General features: G+C 42.2%; 2 protein-coding genes across 3 annotated transcripts in view; one reads left to right on the top strand and one right to left on the bottom strand.

Annotated features, from left to right (window-relative positions):
- MCUB (mitochondrial calcium uniporter dominant negative subunit beta) overlaps window positions 1–8,191 on the top strand; it is a 54,538-nt gene extending 46,347 nt beyond the window's left edge. For both annotated transcript variants that reach the window (XM_086464295.1, XM_086464294.1), the window contains exons 4-8: window positions 3,955–4,059; window positions 4,271–4,431; window positions 5,302–5,505; window positions 6,917–7,033; window positions 8,016–8,191. In XM_086464295.1, the coding sequence (XP_086320421.1) occupies window positions 3,955–4,059; window positions 4,271–4,431; window positions 5,302–5,505; window positions 6,917–7,033; window positions 8,016–8,093 (665 nt within the window). In that variant the 3' untranslated portion in view covers window positions 8,094–8,191. The remainder of the gene's footprint in view (window positions 1–3,954; window positions 4,060–4,270; window positions 4,432–5,301; window positions 5,506–6,916; window positions 7,034–8,015) is intronic.
- A 594-nt stretch (window positions 8,192–8,785) lies between these two features.
- On the bottom strand, window positions 8,786–18,828 carry CASP6 (caspase 6). Its single transcript, XM_086463801.1, has 8 exons — window positions 18,798–18,828; window positions 17,050–17,091; window positions 16,264–16,306; window positions 14,129–14,275; window positions 13,611–13,687; window positions 12,985–13,160; window positions 10,685–10,841; window positions 8,786–10,101 (listed from the first exon to the last, which is right to left on the bottom strand). The coding sequence occupies exons 1-8, from the start codon at window positions 18,826–18,828 to the stop codon at window positions 9,863–9,865; spliced, it is 912 nt and encodes a 303-aa protein (XP_086319927.1). The 3' UTR covers window positions 8,786–9,862.
- Window positions 18,829–20,646: the final 1,818 nt, after the last annotated feature.

The raw sequence follows: 20,646 nt of genomic DNA, 5'->3' as shown, positions 1-20,646 counted from the left end.
TAACATCCAGTTAGTTAAACTGGTTTTCCATTTTATTTCCAAGATAACTTGGTTTGTGTTTTGTAGTTTTTCCACAGCAATTCTGAAAAGTCTTTCAAACCCTGTCCTGGTCCTAGAGGAGGACTCAATCTCAAAAGTAGAACTGAGATGTAGCTTTCTTGTCTGAATGTGGTAGAAGAGGTACTTGAATTTGGCGAACTAAAAGCATCTATTTCTTCCCTTTCCCTCTCACTCCCCTAAAAAGAAAGAAAGAAAAGGGGAAAAAAAAGGATAGCTACACCCCTACAGAAATATTTACTTTCCATCAGGTAACACATAAACAGAAGAAAGGATGAGGTCAAGGAAAGTTGGTCCAAAGTTTCATAGCCGGGTGCATTCATAATGATCACTTTCTTCCTGAATGATGTTGCAGAGGGCTGCAGGGACTTTTAAAGGAACTGAAAATAGATTGATGCTCCTAGAAGATGAGGAAGCCATAGATCTAGGAGAAGCTGCTTTGAGAGCACATTTAGTAAAATAGGAAAATACCCCATAGAGCAATATATTTATATCCTCTAGAGCAATGGTGATGTGATCTGTGTGGATCCCAGTGTGTGCATGAGCTTCGTGTACACAGAAGCTTTGGCATTTTTGTTTTGGTTTTTTTTTTTTGTTTTTTTTTGTTTTTTTTTTTTTTTTTGGTTGGGTTGGGTTTAATGCTGTGTCTGCTAGGTAGCAAAGGTGAAAAATTCTCTTAAAGATAATTTCATAAAAGATTCTTGTATCTTCAGAAGCCACTGTAACAAATGGTCATTGTCAGTATCTGGCCTTCCTGTTAACATGGAAGTTTTCACTAAAAAGAATTTCTTACTGCGGTAAGGCAGGGCTAGCCAAGAACATGGGCTGGCAAACAGTTAACCTCTGTACTGGTGCGGAGACATCCATGACAGAAGTAATTGTGATTCACTGCTGAATTGCATTCTTCTGTGGTATATCAGCAAAAGCTAACTACTTGTTCAGCTTCAGTGCAAACACTGGTCACTTGTAGGTTTCTTACAGAAATTATATTCTGCTTCACAAGTCTGACATTTTTGGCATGGATAGGCAGCAGGTTCCAAAGTGGAAAGGGAATCGGACTGTTTTCACCTTGTCTTATCTGTTTAAAGATCCCCCCCCGCCCAACTTTGGAATAGAAACATTGTCCTCTGATTAAAACAATGACTGTGAAAGGGGTCTCTGCTCTGTGTCTTTCAAGTGCAGGCAATTGTAATGTTAGAGAACAGCTTAGATGTTTAATTTATTAGGAAACTGATACTGGAAAGAGAAACTATTGATCAAGTACTGAGAGTTGCATTTAAACATTTATTATTAAAGAAAAATTATGAAGCCTTGATTTTAGTGCAGACACTTCTGTGTCACTTAGCCGTTAAGTGAAACCCAACCTTAATTCACAGTGTTAGTGCTGTGTATGATGACTCACTTTCATTTTCTGTGCATTGGATTTTGGTCCTGCAGAACTTCTGTGGACAAAAAATGGCCCTTTGTCCACATTTGAACACTTGTGCTTAGGTATAGGAAGGAAAGTAGCCTTTTCGTGAAAGCCTGTGGGGAATTTTCTAAAAGAAAACACCTCCCTTCCCCCCAAACTTTTCTGCTTTTCAGTTAACAAAAGATTGGACAGGTTAATAAATGGGTTGTATCACATCCAGAACAAAGAGCCTGTCTGGCACTTCTTTTGAAGAGCATTTTTTGCTTAAATGTCACTTTGTAAATGTCACCTTAATTTACATGCAAATGAGCTTTGTTCTATTACACTGTAAAAGAAAAAAAAAAAGGTGGATGGGCACATTAAAATTTCAGATTTTGGATGGAAAACGATAGCCTTCCAGATTTGCTTTGCTACCCACACAGAGTTAGGTCAGAGAGTCAACTGGTGTGTTAGCTCACAGAGTTCAGTAGTCTCAGCCTCAGCAGATGGGGCCCAAGGACAGCGTTCCAGTGAATTAATAATTGCAGGCGTGGGGCTGTCTACAGTGCTTTTCTGTAGTGGGCATATGGGGACAGATGGAGGAGCTAGGGCAGTAGCACTGTGACAAATATTTACATACAAAAATCTTCATATTTTGTAGCCTGATCATTATTCATCCCAGGAGTAAAGCTGTTGCTTTCCGCCACTGCCCACCCCTTGGCAGGGGAAGGTGCCCTGTTTATGTATAGGAAATGAAGAGCAGGTCAAATGGGTACCATGAAACATCTGTGGCTTTTGAACCCCCCATGTCACAGTGATGTGCCTAGCAGCAGTGGTGTGTGGCTCCGGAGGTTCTTGCACCATCTGAACCCCCTGGGGGAGCTGGTTTTACTGGGCAGCTCAGGAAACTGCTGGACATGGACCAGCGAGAGCTCCAGGGATCCACTGTTACATGTTGCTGCTAATGACCCTGGGAGTTCCTTTTTGGTGTCTTCAGGTCCCTGCGGGAGGTAATGTCCTCCTTGCCCTCCTCGCTGCGGTGAGGTGTGGTGGACAGTGAAATGAGATGAGGACGTATGAAAGCCAGCAGGCAGGAAGAGTAGTACTTGGTACAGCCATTCAAGCAGGCCTTCTGCATGGCGTCAGTGGTGTACTGCAGGAACTCCTATCCATCCTCCTGTCTCTGGAAAGCGGATCTGCTGGGCGATCTCCACAGGAGAGGGAGGAATTGGCCCCAGCACTTGCTGCAACTGATGCAGGCCTTTCTTTGGGGCAGGAAGAAAAAAGGTTGTTTACAAACTTCAGGCCCCTTTAAACAGGGGAAACAAAAAGCAGAGATGGGACAAAACAGATCTTTCACGTTTCAGCAGAGGTTTTAGATTACATCTGCCCTGGTGTATTGAATGTAAAATAGGAAGGGATCCTGTTATCAAGAAATCATAAATTTACCAGAGTACTAATCTTGCAAGATCTGCTGTGGCGAGAATGCCCTGGGAAGGGCTGCTGTGTGTCCACGCTGTTGGACAAGAGCCTTTTCATATATTGAAGTTGTGGTCCATCTACCAGTGGCAAATCACTTCTCAGCCCTAGGCAGACTCAAATACTGCCTTTTGTGTGAAAGGGCCTTTGGCAAATAAAAATGGTAGAGAGGGAATGAAAAGAAGGAAAAAATACAAAGGCAGGATAAAATCTTCAACAATCAGCTTTCCTGATTGAATGTCACAGTTGCTCCCTTGTCTCTGATTTTAAGTCATTAAAATAGATATGATTTTTTTTTTCCCTTAGGCTCTTCTCTGTGTTGTTGATGGGGTAGCATTCACGTAAATTTTTGAGTAAAAAAGAAAAGTAGAAAAGGGTTCTCCAGAGCTTTTTAGACTAATGCCTCTGTGGCTCCTGGTCTGCCTTGTACTGGACAGCCTAGCTATGTACTACTTAACTCCCAGTCACAACTGATAGTGAAACAGGGTGATTTCAAGTACCGTGAACAAAAATCTGACGACCACTACTGACAAGAATTCTTCCTTTTGCCTGGAAGAGCCTGTTTAAGGAAAGACGTAAATGTATAAGTGAAGATAAGGTCTTCGAAGGTCTTTTAATTTCCCCAAACCCTTTGTCCTAGTGAGAATGCAAACTTGTGTGTGGATGGAGAAACAAAAATGCAGATCTTCATGTTGCCGTTTGTTGCTGTTCTATGAAAGACTTCTTTTTGTTCTGCCCTCCCCTTCCCAATGAGTCAATTCTAGTCACAATCATAACACAAGAAAATGCAAGTCTGCTCATAGAAGTGACAAAATCCAGATGACACTGCTAGAGAAAGCATTCAGGCATACACTCTGTGTTTGTGTATTCCTCCTTACTTTTTAGTATCCGGTACCAGATTTACTGAAAGTACAGTTCCCTTCCAAACTGTACTAATAAAGAACTCTAGCACTTTTCCAAAGGGATATCAGCTAATGTTTAAGATTGCTTATCATAAATGGTTTAGAACTTAAATCTTTCTTCTGCAGATGGCAGCAAGGTCTCTGATGCAACCTTAATGGAGGTCTTATTGATGAATGACTTTAAACTTGTTATCAACAACACAGCATACAGGGTGTCACCTCCTGTAAAAGGTAAGAGCAGTGCTTAATAACTCTGATTATCTCACTTCATCTAGTGAAAGGCATAGGAAGTCTCAGAAAACTGTCTGGAAGCTGTCTAGAGAAAGGATTTCTCTTTGGTTTTATTTACCATTGTATGATCCTGCTTTTCAGGATTGGAGGTGGGGAGAGAATGAAGAAGGGTGGGTTCTTGAATGTTTTAAGACACACATTTTCTTTTCAGATAAGCTGAGTAGTGAGCATGCTACTGAAATGGAAGATATCAAATCCTTGGTTCACAGATTGTTTGTGGCTCTACATTTAGAAGATCACCAGATCAGGAAAGAGAGAGAATTGCTACAGAAACTGGACCATCTGAAAGAAGAGCTGCTGCCTCTTGAACAGGTGGGGAAGAGGGGTTACTTTTTTTAAAAACTCAAAGGCATTTCCTTTCATCAAGAGTAAGTCCTGTGATTGATAGAAAAATATCAGCACGAATGGCTAGGGCGTGTCTGTTTTGTTATGTAAGTGAGGGTCAATTCAAATATAATTCAAATTATTTTCAATTCAGTTCTTTTCCATCCAGCTATGCAGATTCCCTGGGTAGAAACCACAACACCTGAAGAAAGCTGTCATGAACAAGCCTCAGCATGGCTAGTATTGGGATGGTGTCCTGGTTTGAGCAAGGGTGGTACTGGATTGGAAGTCCACGTAGTCACCTGTTGCTGTATGAGTTCTGAATACCCATTACAGAAAAAGCAATAGTGAGGTAGAAACCATCTGTGGCTTAGGCTAAGGTTTTCTGTATCACCAAGGCAGCAAGGCAAATTATTTGGATTAATGGTTGCCAGAATCCAAGAAAGGAAGATAGGAATGTTCATCTAGGGCAGGCCAAGCTAGCCCAACGTGAGGGGAGGAAGCCAGAAAGAGCCTGACAAAGTGGACAAACTTTTACCTGGCTTCAGACCTGCTTTGTGAGGACCAGCATGAGCATTAAACAGAGCTGCTTTGAATGATAAATGGACATCTGATAGTGGAATCTAGTAGTGGAAAGGGGAGATTAAAAGCAGGATTTCTTGATGCACAACAGCCAGGAAGTTTGGTTGCCGTTGGATTTCAGTCCTTTTCTTTCTCAGCAGGGTAAATCAGTAAGAGGAGTCACTAAAAGATCTTGAGAAAGGATCCAGGCCAGCAGGAGAAAATATAGTTGAGAAGCTGCTCATCAGACAAGCACTCATGTTTGCTTGAACAGGTTTCTGTATTTCTTTTCCTTAGATGAAAGCCAGAGTCACAGACAGTGCAGATGCAAAGACCTCCAGGCTTCTATGGGTTGGCTTAGCTCTGATGTCAACACAAGGGGGAGCGCTGGCATGGCTCACATGGTGGGTCTATTCGTGGGACATCATGGAGCCAGTCACATACTTCATCACTTACGGGAGTGCCATGGCTTTCTATGCCTACTTTGTTCTTACTAAACAGGTAAGTCCTCGTTTGGTAAACGTCTGGAGTATTATAAAGGAGGAAAACTGACTCTGAAAATCAACAGTGTTTGGGCTCTGAAAATGCAATTCAGTAAGTAGCCTTGCCATCAGACAGGGATTTGTCTGATCCCTAATGGGGCTGGATACAAACCTTACGTTACGCTAAATCAAGCCAGGTACTGTTGTTAACACACGCACTGCAGACCAGCTACTGAGCATAACTACTATCTGTAAAATTTCATAACCTAGGGAAAGAAAAGTGATGAAAGAAGTCTCTCCTTTTATTTTAGTTTTTGTAGATCATTTTGAATAGTAAACGGCACCTTGCTCACTGCTGTAAGGGGAGAGCAACTAGCAGTGCTGTGCCAGTTGGTGAACGCTGCCTTTACGGAAGCAAATCACTGAACAGTAGCTTTTATTTGATGGAGTTTATGTATAAATGGTGCAGGGTACCAAACAGTTTGGAACTCTGGCAGTTGTATTATTGAAATATACCTAATCTAGTGCCTGAAAAAATTATATTGCTTTGTTCTTCATAATCTGACTGCTTTTCCTTGACTTTCAATGAACAGAGGTAAATCTAGGACAGCTGAAACGGAGCAGGAAACAGGCATTGTTTAGAAGAAAAAAAAGTTTGTTGAGGAAAAAAAGCTCAGATCTTAACTGAGCTGCACAATACAGACTTGTCCTGAAATCCTGTAAGACTTTGAGAAACGTTTCTGTGTCCTGTTTTAGTTTAGCTCTGTACTTTATTCCCAAAGTGGACATCTTGACGTCAAACTTCCTGTGATGCAAGCCCCTTTTTGTTATGGAGGTATGTGGAAGAGTAACCACTTCCTTCCATAATACCAATGGATCTATAGACCTCATGAGACATCAGGTTCCTGTAGTGAAAAGGGGAGCTGTGTGTTTTTATGAAGAGCTGGCTCTGAATGGGAGTTTTACTCCTCCTCACTGATTTTTAAGAAGGGCTAAGGCATGCCTGCTTTTTGTATATGAGCAGGTAAAGAGATTACTGCTTGGCTTTTTTTTGAACAGCTGCTGGTGCCATTGCTTGAGACTTTCAAATAAGTCTTTGAGAAATAGTAGCTGAACTTTCTTTGACTCTTTGGAAGTGGTGTCCATTGACTCAGGTGACTCCAGTGATGAAGATCACACTGTGTCTTTATTATAATTGAAAATTCCTGTAGACATGATAGAAATGATTCCCACCATGTGTCTAAAAGGCCCTTACAACCTATAAGGGCATAACTTCATATGTTGCTTCTTAACAGAACATAGGTGTGTGTTAACTAGATAAATCTTCCTGAAACAGGCTGAATTTCTATTGAAAACCCATTTGTACAGAAAATCTTCTGACTTCCAGTTTTCTTGCTAACCCCAAATATGTGCCCTGCTTTCTTCACCAGGACTACATTTACCCTGATGCTAAAGACAGGCAGTTCCTCCACTACTTCTATCGGAAATCCAAGAAACAGCATTTTAATGTGGAACGATATAACAAGCTCAAAGAAGACCTAGCAGAGGTATTTAAATACCGTTCTTAAATAATGAGGTAGCCTCTAGCTTAAGACTTTTTCACTAAACTTTCAGCTAACAGAAAATTGACCTCAAGGTTTGCTACTTTCATTCAAAACAGTGTATTGCTTATCGGCCAGGTTCAGCTGTTCAAATAACCATAGAGTGTTTGCCATTGACTTATAAACTACTTCAGTAAGTCATCAGAAAGGGAGATCTTCATGAATTCAATTTAAAACAAGTCAGTTTATCAACCCTACACATTCTTTTTTCACATACTCCTAATATGTTGTAATTTTGGCCATTTTAATAAAATAGCTGCATTGCTTTTGGAGACAGTATGTTTGCTGCACTGCCGTGGTAACACAATCTCCTCCCTTCCTTGGAAGGAGACTGTCTTGCAGAGTTTGCCATTTGACATCTTAATCCTATTCCTTACGTAAAAGGCTTAGATTTATAGAATATGGGTGACTGGATGGAAAAGGTGGTGTGTGCACACCTAGGAGAAACTTCGTGGCCTTCATGAAAAAGTGTAGACCTCTCCCTCCTCAGTTCTTACTCCCCCATCCCATCTCGCCAGCCCTGTGTTCAATGTCTCGTAACAGAAAATTGAAACTACTCTTAATTTTAGTTCAAGACACATGGTTCAGGGTATCATTTCATGAGCCACATTTGACATAAGGCTAGAGTTTGATGCTTTTTCAGTAGCCTGTGAGTAAGAATTTTGTAATCGTAATATCAGGAAAATACTACTTTGGGGTGTGGGTGAGTGGATGGACAGGCAGAGCATGTGCTTCTCTCTAGAGACTGGCTGAATGACCTGAGCAGGACTGCGAAAGTTCAGCGTCCTCCATTCAGTTAGTTTGGTTTCTTGCGTAAGACCAATGCCGATGCCTGCTGAGAAAAGAAAGATACTGGATGTGTGACAGAGGAGGAGAAAACAGAGGGCTGCAGAATGATGACTTCTCACTCTCTTTCTTGCACTGGCAGGCGGAAGAATCCCTGAGGCGTCTGCGCCAGCCTCTGCACCTGAGGCTACCAATCCAGGAAATCAATGACAAGGACTGACTTTGCTTTTGTATATATTAGAATTGCCCTTTAAAAGCTGATATGAACATTTAATTACTCTACAGAAACTGGATATTTTTGACCACTATAGTTTTAAAAGTTGCAATAAATATCTGTAAAAATTATTTGGTCACTTAATGGTTTGGGTTGTTTGTTTTTCTTGGTTTTAAAACTCTATGGAGAAGCTGCTGAAGCAAAGTTCTTCAAGCTGTTTGTTAAACCTCATTTGTAAAATGGAGGCATTCTGCCTGCTGATAAAATGACAGTGATATTTTATAGAACAAGGGCTTTCCTTCTAGTGCCATTTACTATAGCACAGCAATAGCTTGTAGAATAATTAACCTCTGCACTGAGTATTAAGGATTTTTTTTTTTTTTCCCTGACATTACTGTTTCCTTTTCCTTAGCTCTGTGCATTGACTCTGTTGGTGTAACACCATTGGTGGACGTTAGACTTGCATCACCAATAAGCTTTTTTAGTGAATATTGCTAGAAATGTAAAATGTATCAGACTCTTTTACTATAAAATCATTTATGTTTCACTGTTGCATTTTATTGAAAGAATTTATCAAAACATTCAAATATACAAGATTTATACACAGCTTAAAAGTAGCCATAGTAAGATTTAATATCTATGACTCAGAACATAGTACATGGAAAGATTTAACTAAAGCAGAAAATCAATTATTTTATACCCAGGAAAGTGGATGAAGACACTTTTCTCAGCTTGAGTTCTCCATTGTCCCTCAGAGTTAAGCATATGTACCAGTAATGTAAAAAATAATAAAAGAAATATTTGCTTCTAGTCAGTATCATTGAAATTACTGATGCTGCAGTAGTAACAGTCCTATGGTGACAAATGCACTATTGCTTTTATGTACACAGTGACAGAGCGTGGCTGATCTCCTCTGGGGCCAAGGGGAGGAAGAGGCTGATCCAACACCAAGGCCTGAAGTGTGAGGATTTGCATATGTTGTATTTTGCAGAGCTGCCTAGAGATGTCCAGCAATTATGAGTGAGCCTGGAACCTCGAAATTATTTCCTTTAGCTTTAGAGGGGTGTGCAAGGCGAGCGTACCCAAAGTCATGCTAAGCAAGCTGTACGTGGTCTCATCTCGTTACTGCTTGCTTTTCTCCTGAGAATGCAAAGCACCAGCAAGCTGTAATTGTGCCCCAAATGTAAATGATGTGCAAGCAAAAAGAAGCCCTTTATCTATATTCATGTTACAGTTGTACTCAGGAATTTCGTTCCTTTTTAGTGTTGAGTAAAAAAAAGTCTAAAAAGCTCAATCAATTCAGAAAAATTGGAAGGTGGATACTGCTGTCCACAGATTTAAAAAGATGCCCTACAAACATATTCCCTGTAAACAGTGCTCTTGGAGCAAGACAAGCTAATCTAATGCAACATTTGCATGTTTTGAGATTGCAAATGTTTTGGAAATAGTAAAATGTGTCATAGTTAGATGACAATCAAGCAAAAGCCTTGTAAAAAAAAAAAAGGTAACCTAGAGTACCAATTTCAATATAATCTGAGCACCTCTTAATAGTTTTGTACAAGTCAACTTTTCCCAAATTCCCTGAGATGAACAGAGCTATAACACTAGCTTTAAAATTGCTTCTAAGATTTTAGAAACGATTATGTATACAAACTATAACATTTGATCCCAGCGTTTTTGCAATCTTGTAGAATATTAGTCTCCTGAACTAAGATAGTATGGTTTTCACTTCTGCAGTGACTGCTAGGTAATGGTTGTCATTGTTAAACAACAATCTACTTAGATTTTGGATGAAAATACAATTTTTTAGTTAACATTGAGGCAAAACAAGGAATCTGTTTTTTTCCTATAGCATTAATATCTCTGCACATATCCACTTTGCGATGAGATACTTTCCTGTTAACAACAGTAAGAAGTTCTGTGAACTCCAAGGAAGAGCCGTGCTTTCTCAGCGCCTCACACAAATCTTGAATGTACCAGGAGCCATTTACAGTTTCACGATGAGAAAAGTAACCTATTGTAGAACAGGGACATAAAATTATATCCAAATGTAAGTAGTGATGCCACTTGAAAAACATTCATGAGAGTTACTGCTCGCTCGCTGCATCCGTAAGGGATTACTCATGGGTGTAAATCTTACTTTGCTAATTATGTAATTTCTCTGTAAATTGTAGACGGGAAATGGCTTTGAGATCACTTGCAGTGCTCAGCCAAGAGGAGGAGCATGGTTCAGGGACTGGTAGCTTACAGGACTGTATCTGCATGTTACAAGAGAGCACACGAGACAAGATACATGGAGGACTGGAGAGGAAATTTATAAGCCACCAGAATCCTTCAATCCTAGAAAAGAGGGGCATGCTTGCTGTCAGCAGACAGCTCAGCAGCAAGACATATGAGAATGTTTCTGCTTGGCAAATTAACGGCAACCTTGATAGTTTGTTTTCACTTTTTCCTTAACATGTGAAGCTCATTTCCAGATGAGATGTCACTTATCAGACATGTAAAACAGATGACCTGGAACTGTACTCATTTTTTTGACTGTAACAAGCTTGTTACAGTGAAGTATCAGACATCAGATGTAAAATATTAGAACTTACCTTGTGCCACAGAGTAGCACATGATAAAGTCTGCACCAGCAGGCAGGGTATAAACACCAGCTGCATCCACTTCAGTCTCATTGACAATGGATTCATTGCTACTGTCTATTAAATCCTGAGCAATAACTGGAACATCATGTTTATCACCTCGACATGCCTGTTGGTGAGAAGTACTGTTATGCTTTCACCTCTGCCAAGCTCACCCACGTCAATGGGATACTTCTGACACTAACCAAAGGGAACTTCTGTTCAGTTAGGTGTTCCATGTTACCGTGACTCTGGATTCATAAAGAACAATTTCTCTGTCAGTTAAAATATTGGTGATGAAGTCCAGAGAAAGCTCTGAGATGATCACAGAGTTGCTGAGATTGGAAGGGACCTCTTGAGATCACCTAGTCCAACCCCCCTAGCTAAAGCAGGTTGTCCAGGGCTATGTCCAGTCAGCTTTTGAGTATCTTCATAGATGGAGACTCCACAATCTCTCTATGTGACCTCTTCCAGTGTTTGACCACACTTACAGTAAAAAAAGCGTTTTCCTGTGTTGAGATGGAATTTCATGTGTTTTAATTTGTGCCTGTTGCCTCTTGTCCTGTCACTGGGCACCACTGAAAAGAGCCTGGCTCCCTCTCTTTTTATTCCCTCCCACCAGGTGTTTATAACAATTATAAGATTCCCCTGAGCCATCTCCTCCAAGCTGAACAGTCCCAGCTCTCTCAGCCTCTCTTCATATGAGAGATGCTCCAATCCCTTAATCATCTTTCTGGCCCTTTGCAGGACTCATTCCAGTAAGCCTGTATTTTTGTTGTACTGGGGAACTCGGAACTGGACAAAGTACTTCAGATGCAGCCTCACCAGTGCTGTGTAGAGGAAGAATCACCTCCCTCAGACCTGTTGTCAAGGCAGCGCTGAATAAATGCTCTGAAGCACAGCCATCATTATATGCTGTTACACTTCTGCTCTTGATTCAAACATCTTAGTTGAGGGAGGTTTTTTTGTGAGAAGCCAATGAGTGAGTCCAGTATTATTGTCGGTGTTGCAGAAAGGCTCTACGTGGAGGGTAAGAAGGTAAGAACACACTCAAAAAACACAAAGTAGGTAAGGAACATTACTTAAGAACTGTCACTAAATAGAGAAACATGAAAATCTCTCATTTGCAGTGATGAAGTTCCATCCTTGATGTCTCCTCTGATTTCCAAAGGGGGGATAAAAGAACACAGCTGATGAACTGAACTAAGTTAATTTGCTTTTTGATGAGTATATATTATACATGTTTTCAAGTATTACTTAAAACTTAAAATTGAAATGTGTAAATATTTTTCCATCTTTGGCATCTGGTTAAAAAAAAACCCCAAAGCCTAATGAAAGATTAATTAACAATGTGCTGATTCTTGCAGTAGCCTTGCGCCTAAGGACACTTTCATTTGGAAAAAAAAAAAAAGGTAATTCTTAGAATTACTCTATAAATTAGTACAATTACAATCTGCTGAAGGCCAGGTTCTCATGTGAGTTTGCTAACTGTAATCTGGATAAAGCCCTGTGAAACCTGGTTTGACCCCATAACTGACTGCTTTGAACAGGAGGCTGGACCAGAGACCTCCTGAGGTCCCTTCCAACTTGCATTATCCTGTGAAGCAGGAGGTTACATATGGGTTTTATTTGACTGCTTAGCGCAAACAGTATTTCTGAGACAATAAAGCCTTAAATTGATTCTTTAAATTCTATAGAGGTGCCAAGTATCGGTCAGTCACAAAAGAAACAAAACAAAACAAACAAAAAAAGTCCCCACCAACAAAACCAACCAACCAAAACCGCCACAAAGAAACTCGCAAGAACCAGCTTCTGTAAGGATCAAATAAAGGGACTTGCCTGGAAGGAAACAGGGAAGGTAAGGAAGTTTGACAGCCTTCTACAGCCTAGCCTAGGGCTGTGAGGTGTGAACAGTAGGAACTGAGCTAAGGCTGTACACAACTTTCTCAAAAAAAATGATACTGTCTTCTCTGCCGTTAAATATACATTGACAGTCAATCTGACACAGGCTTAATTTGGGTTGCTCTTCATAAAATTACTTATTAAATACAGCTAGAATCATAATATTAACACTTGTGTACATAAAGGGTTTTTTTTTTAAAAAAGAAAAGAATTCTTGTCGTAAATGCCTTTAAGGAACACTTTTCCATACCTTCTTTCCTAAAACTGCAAAGCCTTTCCCTTGTGGAAAGACGCTATCAGGAACGCTGACTTCCGTATTACAAGACGTATGTCAGTGTTAACTCCACTGAATTCAGAAGGAGACATCTTACCTGAATGATAAATATCTTCGGTTTTCCTACCAGACTCTGGCACTTGTCTCCTCTGAACATGTCTGTGATTGTCTCAATTTTGATTTGGGCATCATATGCATAAACATGATCGTTCTCGCCATGACTCAGGAACACACAAAGAAAGCAGTCAGCGTTACTGTGGTCATCCTTAGAGGCTGAAATAGCCAAGTGGTGTTTAGGTGACTAAACAGTGATCTTCAGGTTTAAAAAACATTGTACATTTGTATCTTATCATTTAATCTCCAATCAGTCCTTTTTCAAATGAACCCTATTTTCAGATAGTGTAATACTGCAGAGATTTCAAGGTGCAGTGATTCAACATGGCTGAAGGAAAGGGCCACTAAAGTAAAAAGAAGAATGCTAGTAACTTCTCCCAGCTGCAGGTACTTTCTTTCAGCTCTCAGCAACTTCATTGGTTCTCTTCACAGAACCTTCACTTACACTGCAATAAAATAATCTGAAGTCTGACTCTTAAGTCCTTGTAACATTAAACAACTTCCTTATGCATAAAAATTATTTTAAGTTAGATGAACAGAGAGAATGGAAGAAAAGATATCTGGAAATTCTGCTACAAATAGTTAGACATAACCAATGTAGTCTCCTACCTTCATATATTTTCTGCAGCACATCTTCTGCTTTCAGATCATCAAAATGTCTGACTTCAAAGCCAAGGTCTGTCAAACTATTGTTAAAACACATCAGTATTAGTAAAAGTCTTGCTCAAATTGCTATGTTAGTTGCTACCAACTCAGTTGCTTTCCCTGTGAGAGAATGAATATTCATGTTTATGCATTATATATGAAAAAAAACTACTGAAGTTGATTTCTAACTCAAACTGGTGTTGAGTGCAGGTGTAATACGTAAAGTTACTTCAAAGAGTTTGTCCTAGGAGAGCTCTGGACTCACTGAAATCATAGGACTTGTGCCAGCAGTTTCTGTGGCTTAAAGGAATGTGCCTTGAAGCCTTTTTTATGATGGCTTTCTTTGCCGAGGCTGCATAGGTGCTTATGTCTGCAAAATCTTTTGTTCTATACTTAAATGTAAGATTTAGGTAACTGCTTATTTGACCATGATTTCGGCAGTTTAGCTTTTTAAGCTTTAGTAGAGAAAGCAAGTTTCTTACCTGCGTTTCAGGTTGTTTCTGTCTGCAAGAGTCCCACGTCTGTCTGGCAGCCTTAAATGCCAAAAAAAGTGCTCATGATTGAAAATTAACGCAATACCTCTTCTTTGGTGGTTCATTTTGTATTGCATTGCAGGGTCGAGTGTTTGCCTGTTGCCAGAGATGGAAAACATTCTTGATAAATGAGTTAATGGCTAATTGAATCCTCTTCCTGTATTCCTGCTAGCTGAGGGTTTTTTTAATTGATTAGAGACTTGGAGGACCCCATTTCAGAAGACAAGACATCACAATGTGCAATATTTTAGGAAGAGCCTAAAGCACTAGGTCTTTTTGAAAAGCTTGGGTGTGTTAAGAAATTCAGTAAAAACAAGTGCTTGGTGTGTACAAGGCTCTATCAGGTAGGTTAAACAGTTTCTCTACCATGTATTTGTATTTTCTCTTGTCAGGAGGCTGTCTCATTAGTAACACAGAAAGGCACGTAACTGCACTTTACACTTGGCTCCAATTCTCCACGTTATGTGTTTAGCTAAATATTATTTTAACATAATTGGGTAGTGCATATGTACCTATTTGGAATTGTAGCTGTCTGAGACTTGCTTCACGTTCTTCTAACTAAACAAGTGCTGCATGGTAAGCAACAGACTATAAACTGGTGATGAGATGGTACATGTAGTGAATCTTGCAAAAGGCGACTAGATTTGTATTATTTACCCTAACAAAATGAAAGCTGTGACAGTACAACTGTTGATCTACGCTTCTAGCAACCAGCCAACAAGGTCCTAAAGCTGAAGGACAGAACAAATGACCTACCCAGCTTCTAAGCAGAGGACTTTAAACTATCATGGCAACAAACGTATGAAGCACCCGTGTGTTTGGAGTACCATTCAGCAATTTTATTGTTTTATGAGCAACCCACAACACAGAAGTCTGTGGTAGCACGCTATGGACTGTACACTTGGACCCAAAAGGTCATTTCCAAGTGTTGGCATAGCTGTATTTCGAGAGACAAAGCAGACAATCTTGCTTTTTTTTTTTTTTGTAGACAGAGGTATCAGTGCAGGAAACAGAAACTAAAACACTTCTGGCAATAGCCCTGGCAATGGATAAGGCCAGTGTTAGAGGTGCACGGAATCATAGTCCAAGTCATGCTGCCCTAGGACCGGCTCTACTCAGAGCTGTCATTTTTGGCAGGTTACTTTTTTCCTGATATGGAATGTTCAGTTTTGGTGCAACTGGTGGAAGAAGTTGCTTAGAATATTTGCCTGCAAACCTTACTTAAAGATGGCAGTTTCAGCAGGAAAATACTTTTATTTCACTACAAAATGACTATTTCTGCTTCTCCACTTTATTATGAGCAGCTCCTTAATAAAATGTCTTTTTGTAACATCTGCACAAGAATTCAAACAGGGAACAGGAATTCTGGATGATCATTCAAAGTCTGGGGGTTTCTACAGGGTTGGCTGGATAACCAGTAAGAAAGTTAAGTGGGGTGCTTCATCACACTCTCCCCAGTTTGTTTACTTAACATGATAAAATGCAAAGATGATAAACTTGCCCTGTAATTATGAATGGTATTTCACCTGTACCAGCAGCAAAGTTTATTGAGATTTTAGTAATTTATCTTCCTTAGGATTTGGCTAGACATAGTATGGATTTTGGACAGTTAAGTCCCTGGATCCTGTGAATGACCATTGAAGGATGGTTCCCTAACTAGTTCTTCCTCTGCTCAGCTGTATTCACTGAGAAGGTGAGGCACAGGAAGTTATCAGGCAGGTAGTTCACCTTTGCCAGAGCCAGATGATGTTGTAAGGTGGAGTAGGAAAAATCCATGGAATCACTGTCCTGTGGCCCCTTTACTCTCCTTCTAGAGAAGCTATCACTTAGTCTGCCCAACTGTTGCTTAGATTGTGAGGGTATTTTTGCCACAGCTCTGCATGCCTAACATAAAAGGAGTCCACTCCTAAGAGCCCCTTCTGTGTGCCTTCGTGATAAGAAGGGTGGTTCTACATCTGGTGTAGCTAAAACTAGAAACCTGCTCTGTAAGTGGGTGGAGTTGAGTTGAATAATTTCTGTCAGAAAACCCTGCGCTGACCTCAATGTCATGGGCCATCTCTCTGTCACTGCCATCAGAACTTTACCTTCTATCAAGTGCGTCTACTTCTGTGATGTTCTGATTTCCATCTGTTAGAGAGATCAAAAAATGATTTAGCCACTGAATCAGTCGTTAAAAAGAAATAGTTTGAACTTGTGCATCCAGCCTTAAAGCTTACATGTTAATGTGAACCAAAAGCTCATTCACACATCAGGTAAGCAGACCTGCAGTTAAACAGCTTCATTAGCATTTGTTTGCACCCACAGCTCTTGGGAGGCTGTTCTCAAAGTTCTGACTCCAACAGTCTGAATTTCAACTGGTTAAGACACGTCTGTGTATCTGTATAGACATCATTCAGAGATCACGATTTTATGTAACTAACTCACTGGCTGTATTTACTTAAACAGAGTCTCTAACTCAATAGTTACGATTTTTCACAATCAAAAAATACACTGGTGTTTCTTTTATTTCAGTAATGCTAGTGCAAAGCTGAGCATTCTCTTTGAGGCTGGATGCAGCATGAGAGTCATAAGGTAGTGTAACAGTATGTACAGCTAATGACAACTGAGAAGATGCAAGATTTATACCCTTTCTTCTGCTGAACTATAGACAAAAGTATCTCCACCGACAGAATGTACGTAAGGGAAACATTGTGGGCACAACAGGGAACATGCACATCTTGGGAGGGTGCAGCACTAAAGACTTGCAGATGGTTAGGCCAAAATATGTGTTCCTTTTGCTTAAACACCTCAATGGGCTATATAATCACAGCTCCCACTACGACTGATGGAGGCTAACTACCACATTATGAAAACTATATACTGTACAGTACCTGTGGTGGTTAATGTAGGTCTGCTATCCACCTGGGCATGGCCTGCAATGAGAAGATGGGTCATGCACACATATCTTTTACAAACTGTATCTCTGTACATATGATACCACCTTTTCACATCTGTTTTTCACATCTGATTAAAGCATTTTGCAAAACTAATGTAGCTACATATTGATAGAGGAGAAGAGTTCATAAAGACATTAGAATACGCTTGCAGAAATCTAAACTTGGCTTTAAAAGCTTTTATGTTGAACACCATAGCACAGGTAAGAGGGTGGCTCAAAGGAAGTCTCATGCTTCTGTGTTACTATTTACATGTAAACTTCCCACTGGCAAATATTGATCATGCTTTCAGGTGTTGAGTCTTCCAATTACCACTAGTAACCTGAACGCACAAAAAAAGCTGTTTCAGGTTGCTTGAAACACAACATGTAGGTCAGAATAATGATAGAAGTGCTGAAAAATGAGTGTAGATAGAGTACATCAACAGCACCTGTGCCTGGTGATAATAGGAAGCCAGAGATCTTTAAGAGGGCACCTCTATGTTTAAATTTACACTGTATTTTTTCTTGTGTACCTGAGTTCTGGCAGATACTTTTGTCCCAACTTAAGGGGGGTGGGGGGGTGGAGTAATCCATCCCTCCAAAACAAAAAAGACCATAAAATTCTATAGTCATCAATCCTTTAGACAGAAAATGCTGTCCTGTAGACACAGGAAGAACAGAATTCCCGAGCAAAAGGAAACTAGCAAAAATGATTTTCCTGTTCTTATAATCCTGTTAAAAGTCTTCAGCTTTCCATTGCCACTGTCATATTGCAGTTTCATTCAAGTAAACACTACTGAAATTATTATGGTTTATGAAAAGCTTTCAGCTTGTTTTACATAGGCTTGTTCTAAAAGCTGACAGGACTGCTTGCTTGTCTTAAAGCTCGTGAAGATGGATTGTTTCAAAGGAATCAAAAAAATCAGGGATTACCCTGGGAGCCGACAGCATTTTTCCCCAGACAGGTTTTACTCTCAATAGGTCTACCACTTGGGCCAAAGGGGACGGCATTTAGGAACTGCCAGTAACCCAACGCCACAAAAAGCTGTATATGGTCCGGGAACCAAACCCAGGCGGTGTTGCTGCTCCTCTCCTCTCCTCTCTCGTGCTCCTGTTCACGCCACCGTTCTTCCCGGGCACCGGAACCCCGGCTACCCACCGCCGTTTCCCCTCGTTTTTATGACGCCAACTCTTCTCCCTCGGCGTTGGCAAAGCCGCCCCGTCTCGCCGCTCTCCCCCCTCCCCAGCCGCCGCCCTGCCGGGCTCTCCGGGACGGGCTCCCCGCCGTTAAGCTCCCGGCTACTTCCGCGATAGCTGCCTCCGCCGGCCGCCGCCTTTCCCCGCTCCCCTTCCTTCTCCGAAAGGAAGCAAAGGCCCCGCTCCCGCCGCACCGACCTCCGGGCAGCGCTCCCCCAGGCACGGCCCCGCTCTCCCGCCTCGGGGGGGGGCGCCCTCAGCCTGCCGCAGCGCCGTCCCCCTCCCGCTCTTCCTCCGCGGGGGCGCGATCCGCACGCGTCTGCCCCGGGCCCCGCAAATCGCGTCGAAACCCCCCCCTTTGCCCAGGCACGGGGGCGGCCTGGGGACCGCCGAGACTGTGAACGGCTCCGCACGTTAACGGAGGGCCCCGAACAGCCGACACCCCGCAACCGCCCGGGCGGCCGCCAGTACCCGCCGCCGCCCCCCTCGGCTCTCCCACCCACCCACCTGCCGGCCGCCGCCGCACCGAGCCCGACATGACAGTGGAAGAAGCAGCCCCGGCCCCGCGCAGCTCCACACCGTCAGTGCACGCCTTGCCCCCCCCGGGGCCGGCCCGCCTCCTCGGCCCGGCCCCGGCAACCCCGTGGGGGCTGGGCGTTCATCGCCCCTTCCTCCTCCTCCTCCGCCGCCGCCTCCGTAAGACACGGGGCGGGAGACGGGGAGAAGCGCTGCGGGGCCGTGAGGGCCGCGGGCGTCCCGGGGGCCGAGGCGGGAGGCAGCGGCAGCAGCACCCAGCGGGGAGGGGGCGGCCCCGCTGCGGGGGCTTCGGGCCTTCCCGGGGCTGCGGGGCGAGCGCCGCAGCGGGAGGTAAATCCGTGAGGGCAAGGGCGCGGCGCGGCAGCTCCCTGCTCGGGGGATGGCAGGGCCGGCCGCCGTAGGTCGGAACTCGGCCAGGACAGTTGAAGGGTGATGTGTTCAAGCGTCTCCTGTTCCTTTTAAGCTTGTCGTGCGTTATCTGTGCTCTTGCGGCGCGCACTGTAGTGACGGTGTTTCATTAACTGCGCTCTCATATACAAAGGCATCATCTTGAAATGGGGTGAGAAGCTGCTGCGTTCACTAAACAGAGATTTTTTCAAAACGACTGGAGTCCCCGGAAAGGCACATACTGTTCCCTTTGCTGTAGGACTGCTGTAGGAATGCATTTTCATTCGGGCACCCTCATAGAAACCCTTGGGAGGTTTGGATGTAGAGTAGTATTGTGGCTTTGCTCTACTCTTGCGTCAGTTCTCTTTGATGATCTTGGAACTGTGAGGAGAGCACCAAGGCATTGAAGAGAGTGCCAGGGTATCTTAACGAATGCTGATATTCCCAAACTTTTCATTATATGGCACTTACTGTTCACTGCATAAGAAACAACAGTTTCTAAACCAAAGCCAATGACAAAAAACATCCTTCTGTATCAGAGCTTTGCAGATTTGTACCGTGGCTGGATCTGAATTTTTCCTGTCTGGCCTATACACTCGGGTGTGATTACGCTCTTAGAGATGGCTGCTGCAAGCACAGAAGGAGGCAGATTAAGAGTAGGATTTTAGGTATTTTTACCCATTCTGTTTGGCCTGTCTTTACATAGGCTTCTTGCATGACTAAATCTTTTAGACGAGATGTCTCCCTTTTCGTTGAAGGAGTGATGGGTATTTCTAATTGTCTTTGCTTGCTTTTCCCTTGTTTGGACTTGTTATCCTCAGACTGCCAGCAGGCAGCTAGATCAAGATAAACCCTTGTTTAAATTCTCTTTGTGTATAGTCAGAACATGATACTATATTGTAAGAGTTTAGTGTCTTCCACTGTGAAACATCTAGACTCTTACCAAGCAGATGTATTTTTTTTTTTTCGCAAACTGCAAATCCCAGATCTCTCAGCTCACACTCGAGCTGCCCCTAAACCCACCGGCAGCAAGAATCCTGTGTGAAGTAGCAGCGGTAGAACTTAAATCTCTGTAACAGCTTTCTGTTCAGCAGTTTGAACTCCTATCATCAGCCATGTTCCCCAGTCCAACAGTTCACTTCGATCCTAATAAGACAATCACCGTCTTTTCCACTCTGTTCTGCCAGAGGCTAAGAGCACGCTTAGTCAGCCCCTAGCGTTCAGTAACATTTCACAATGTATGAAGCCCAGGGTAGCGCTTGACTGGTGTGGGTTTCCGGCTGATTTTAATATATGGAAGTTTTTGTTATACATGCACGTACACGTTTTGAAACACTTTCAGGTTGTTGCAGTAGCTCCACCATAAGTGGGTATTTTTGGAAAAAGCATTATGTATGTATCAGAACTGCAGCTCAAAGAAGGAAGTTTGATT

Source organism: Leptosomus discolor, chromosome 4 (genome assembly GCF_034619465.1).
Source record: "Leptosomus discolor isolate bLepDis1 chromosome 4, bLepDis1.hap2, whole genome shotgun sequence".
Classification (NCBI taxonomy): domain Eukaryota; kingdom Metazoa; phylum Chordata; class Aves; order Leptosomiformes; family Leptosomidae; genus Leptosomus; species Leptosomus discolor.
Note: the sequence above shows the minus strand (reverse complement) of the source record. Positions and strands in the feature narration are given on the sequence as shown.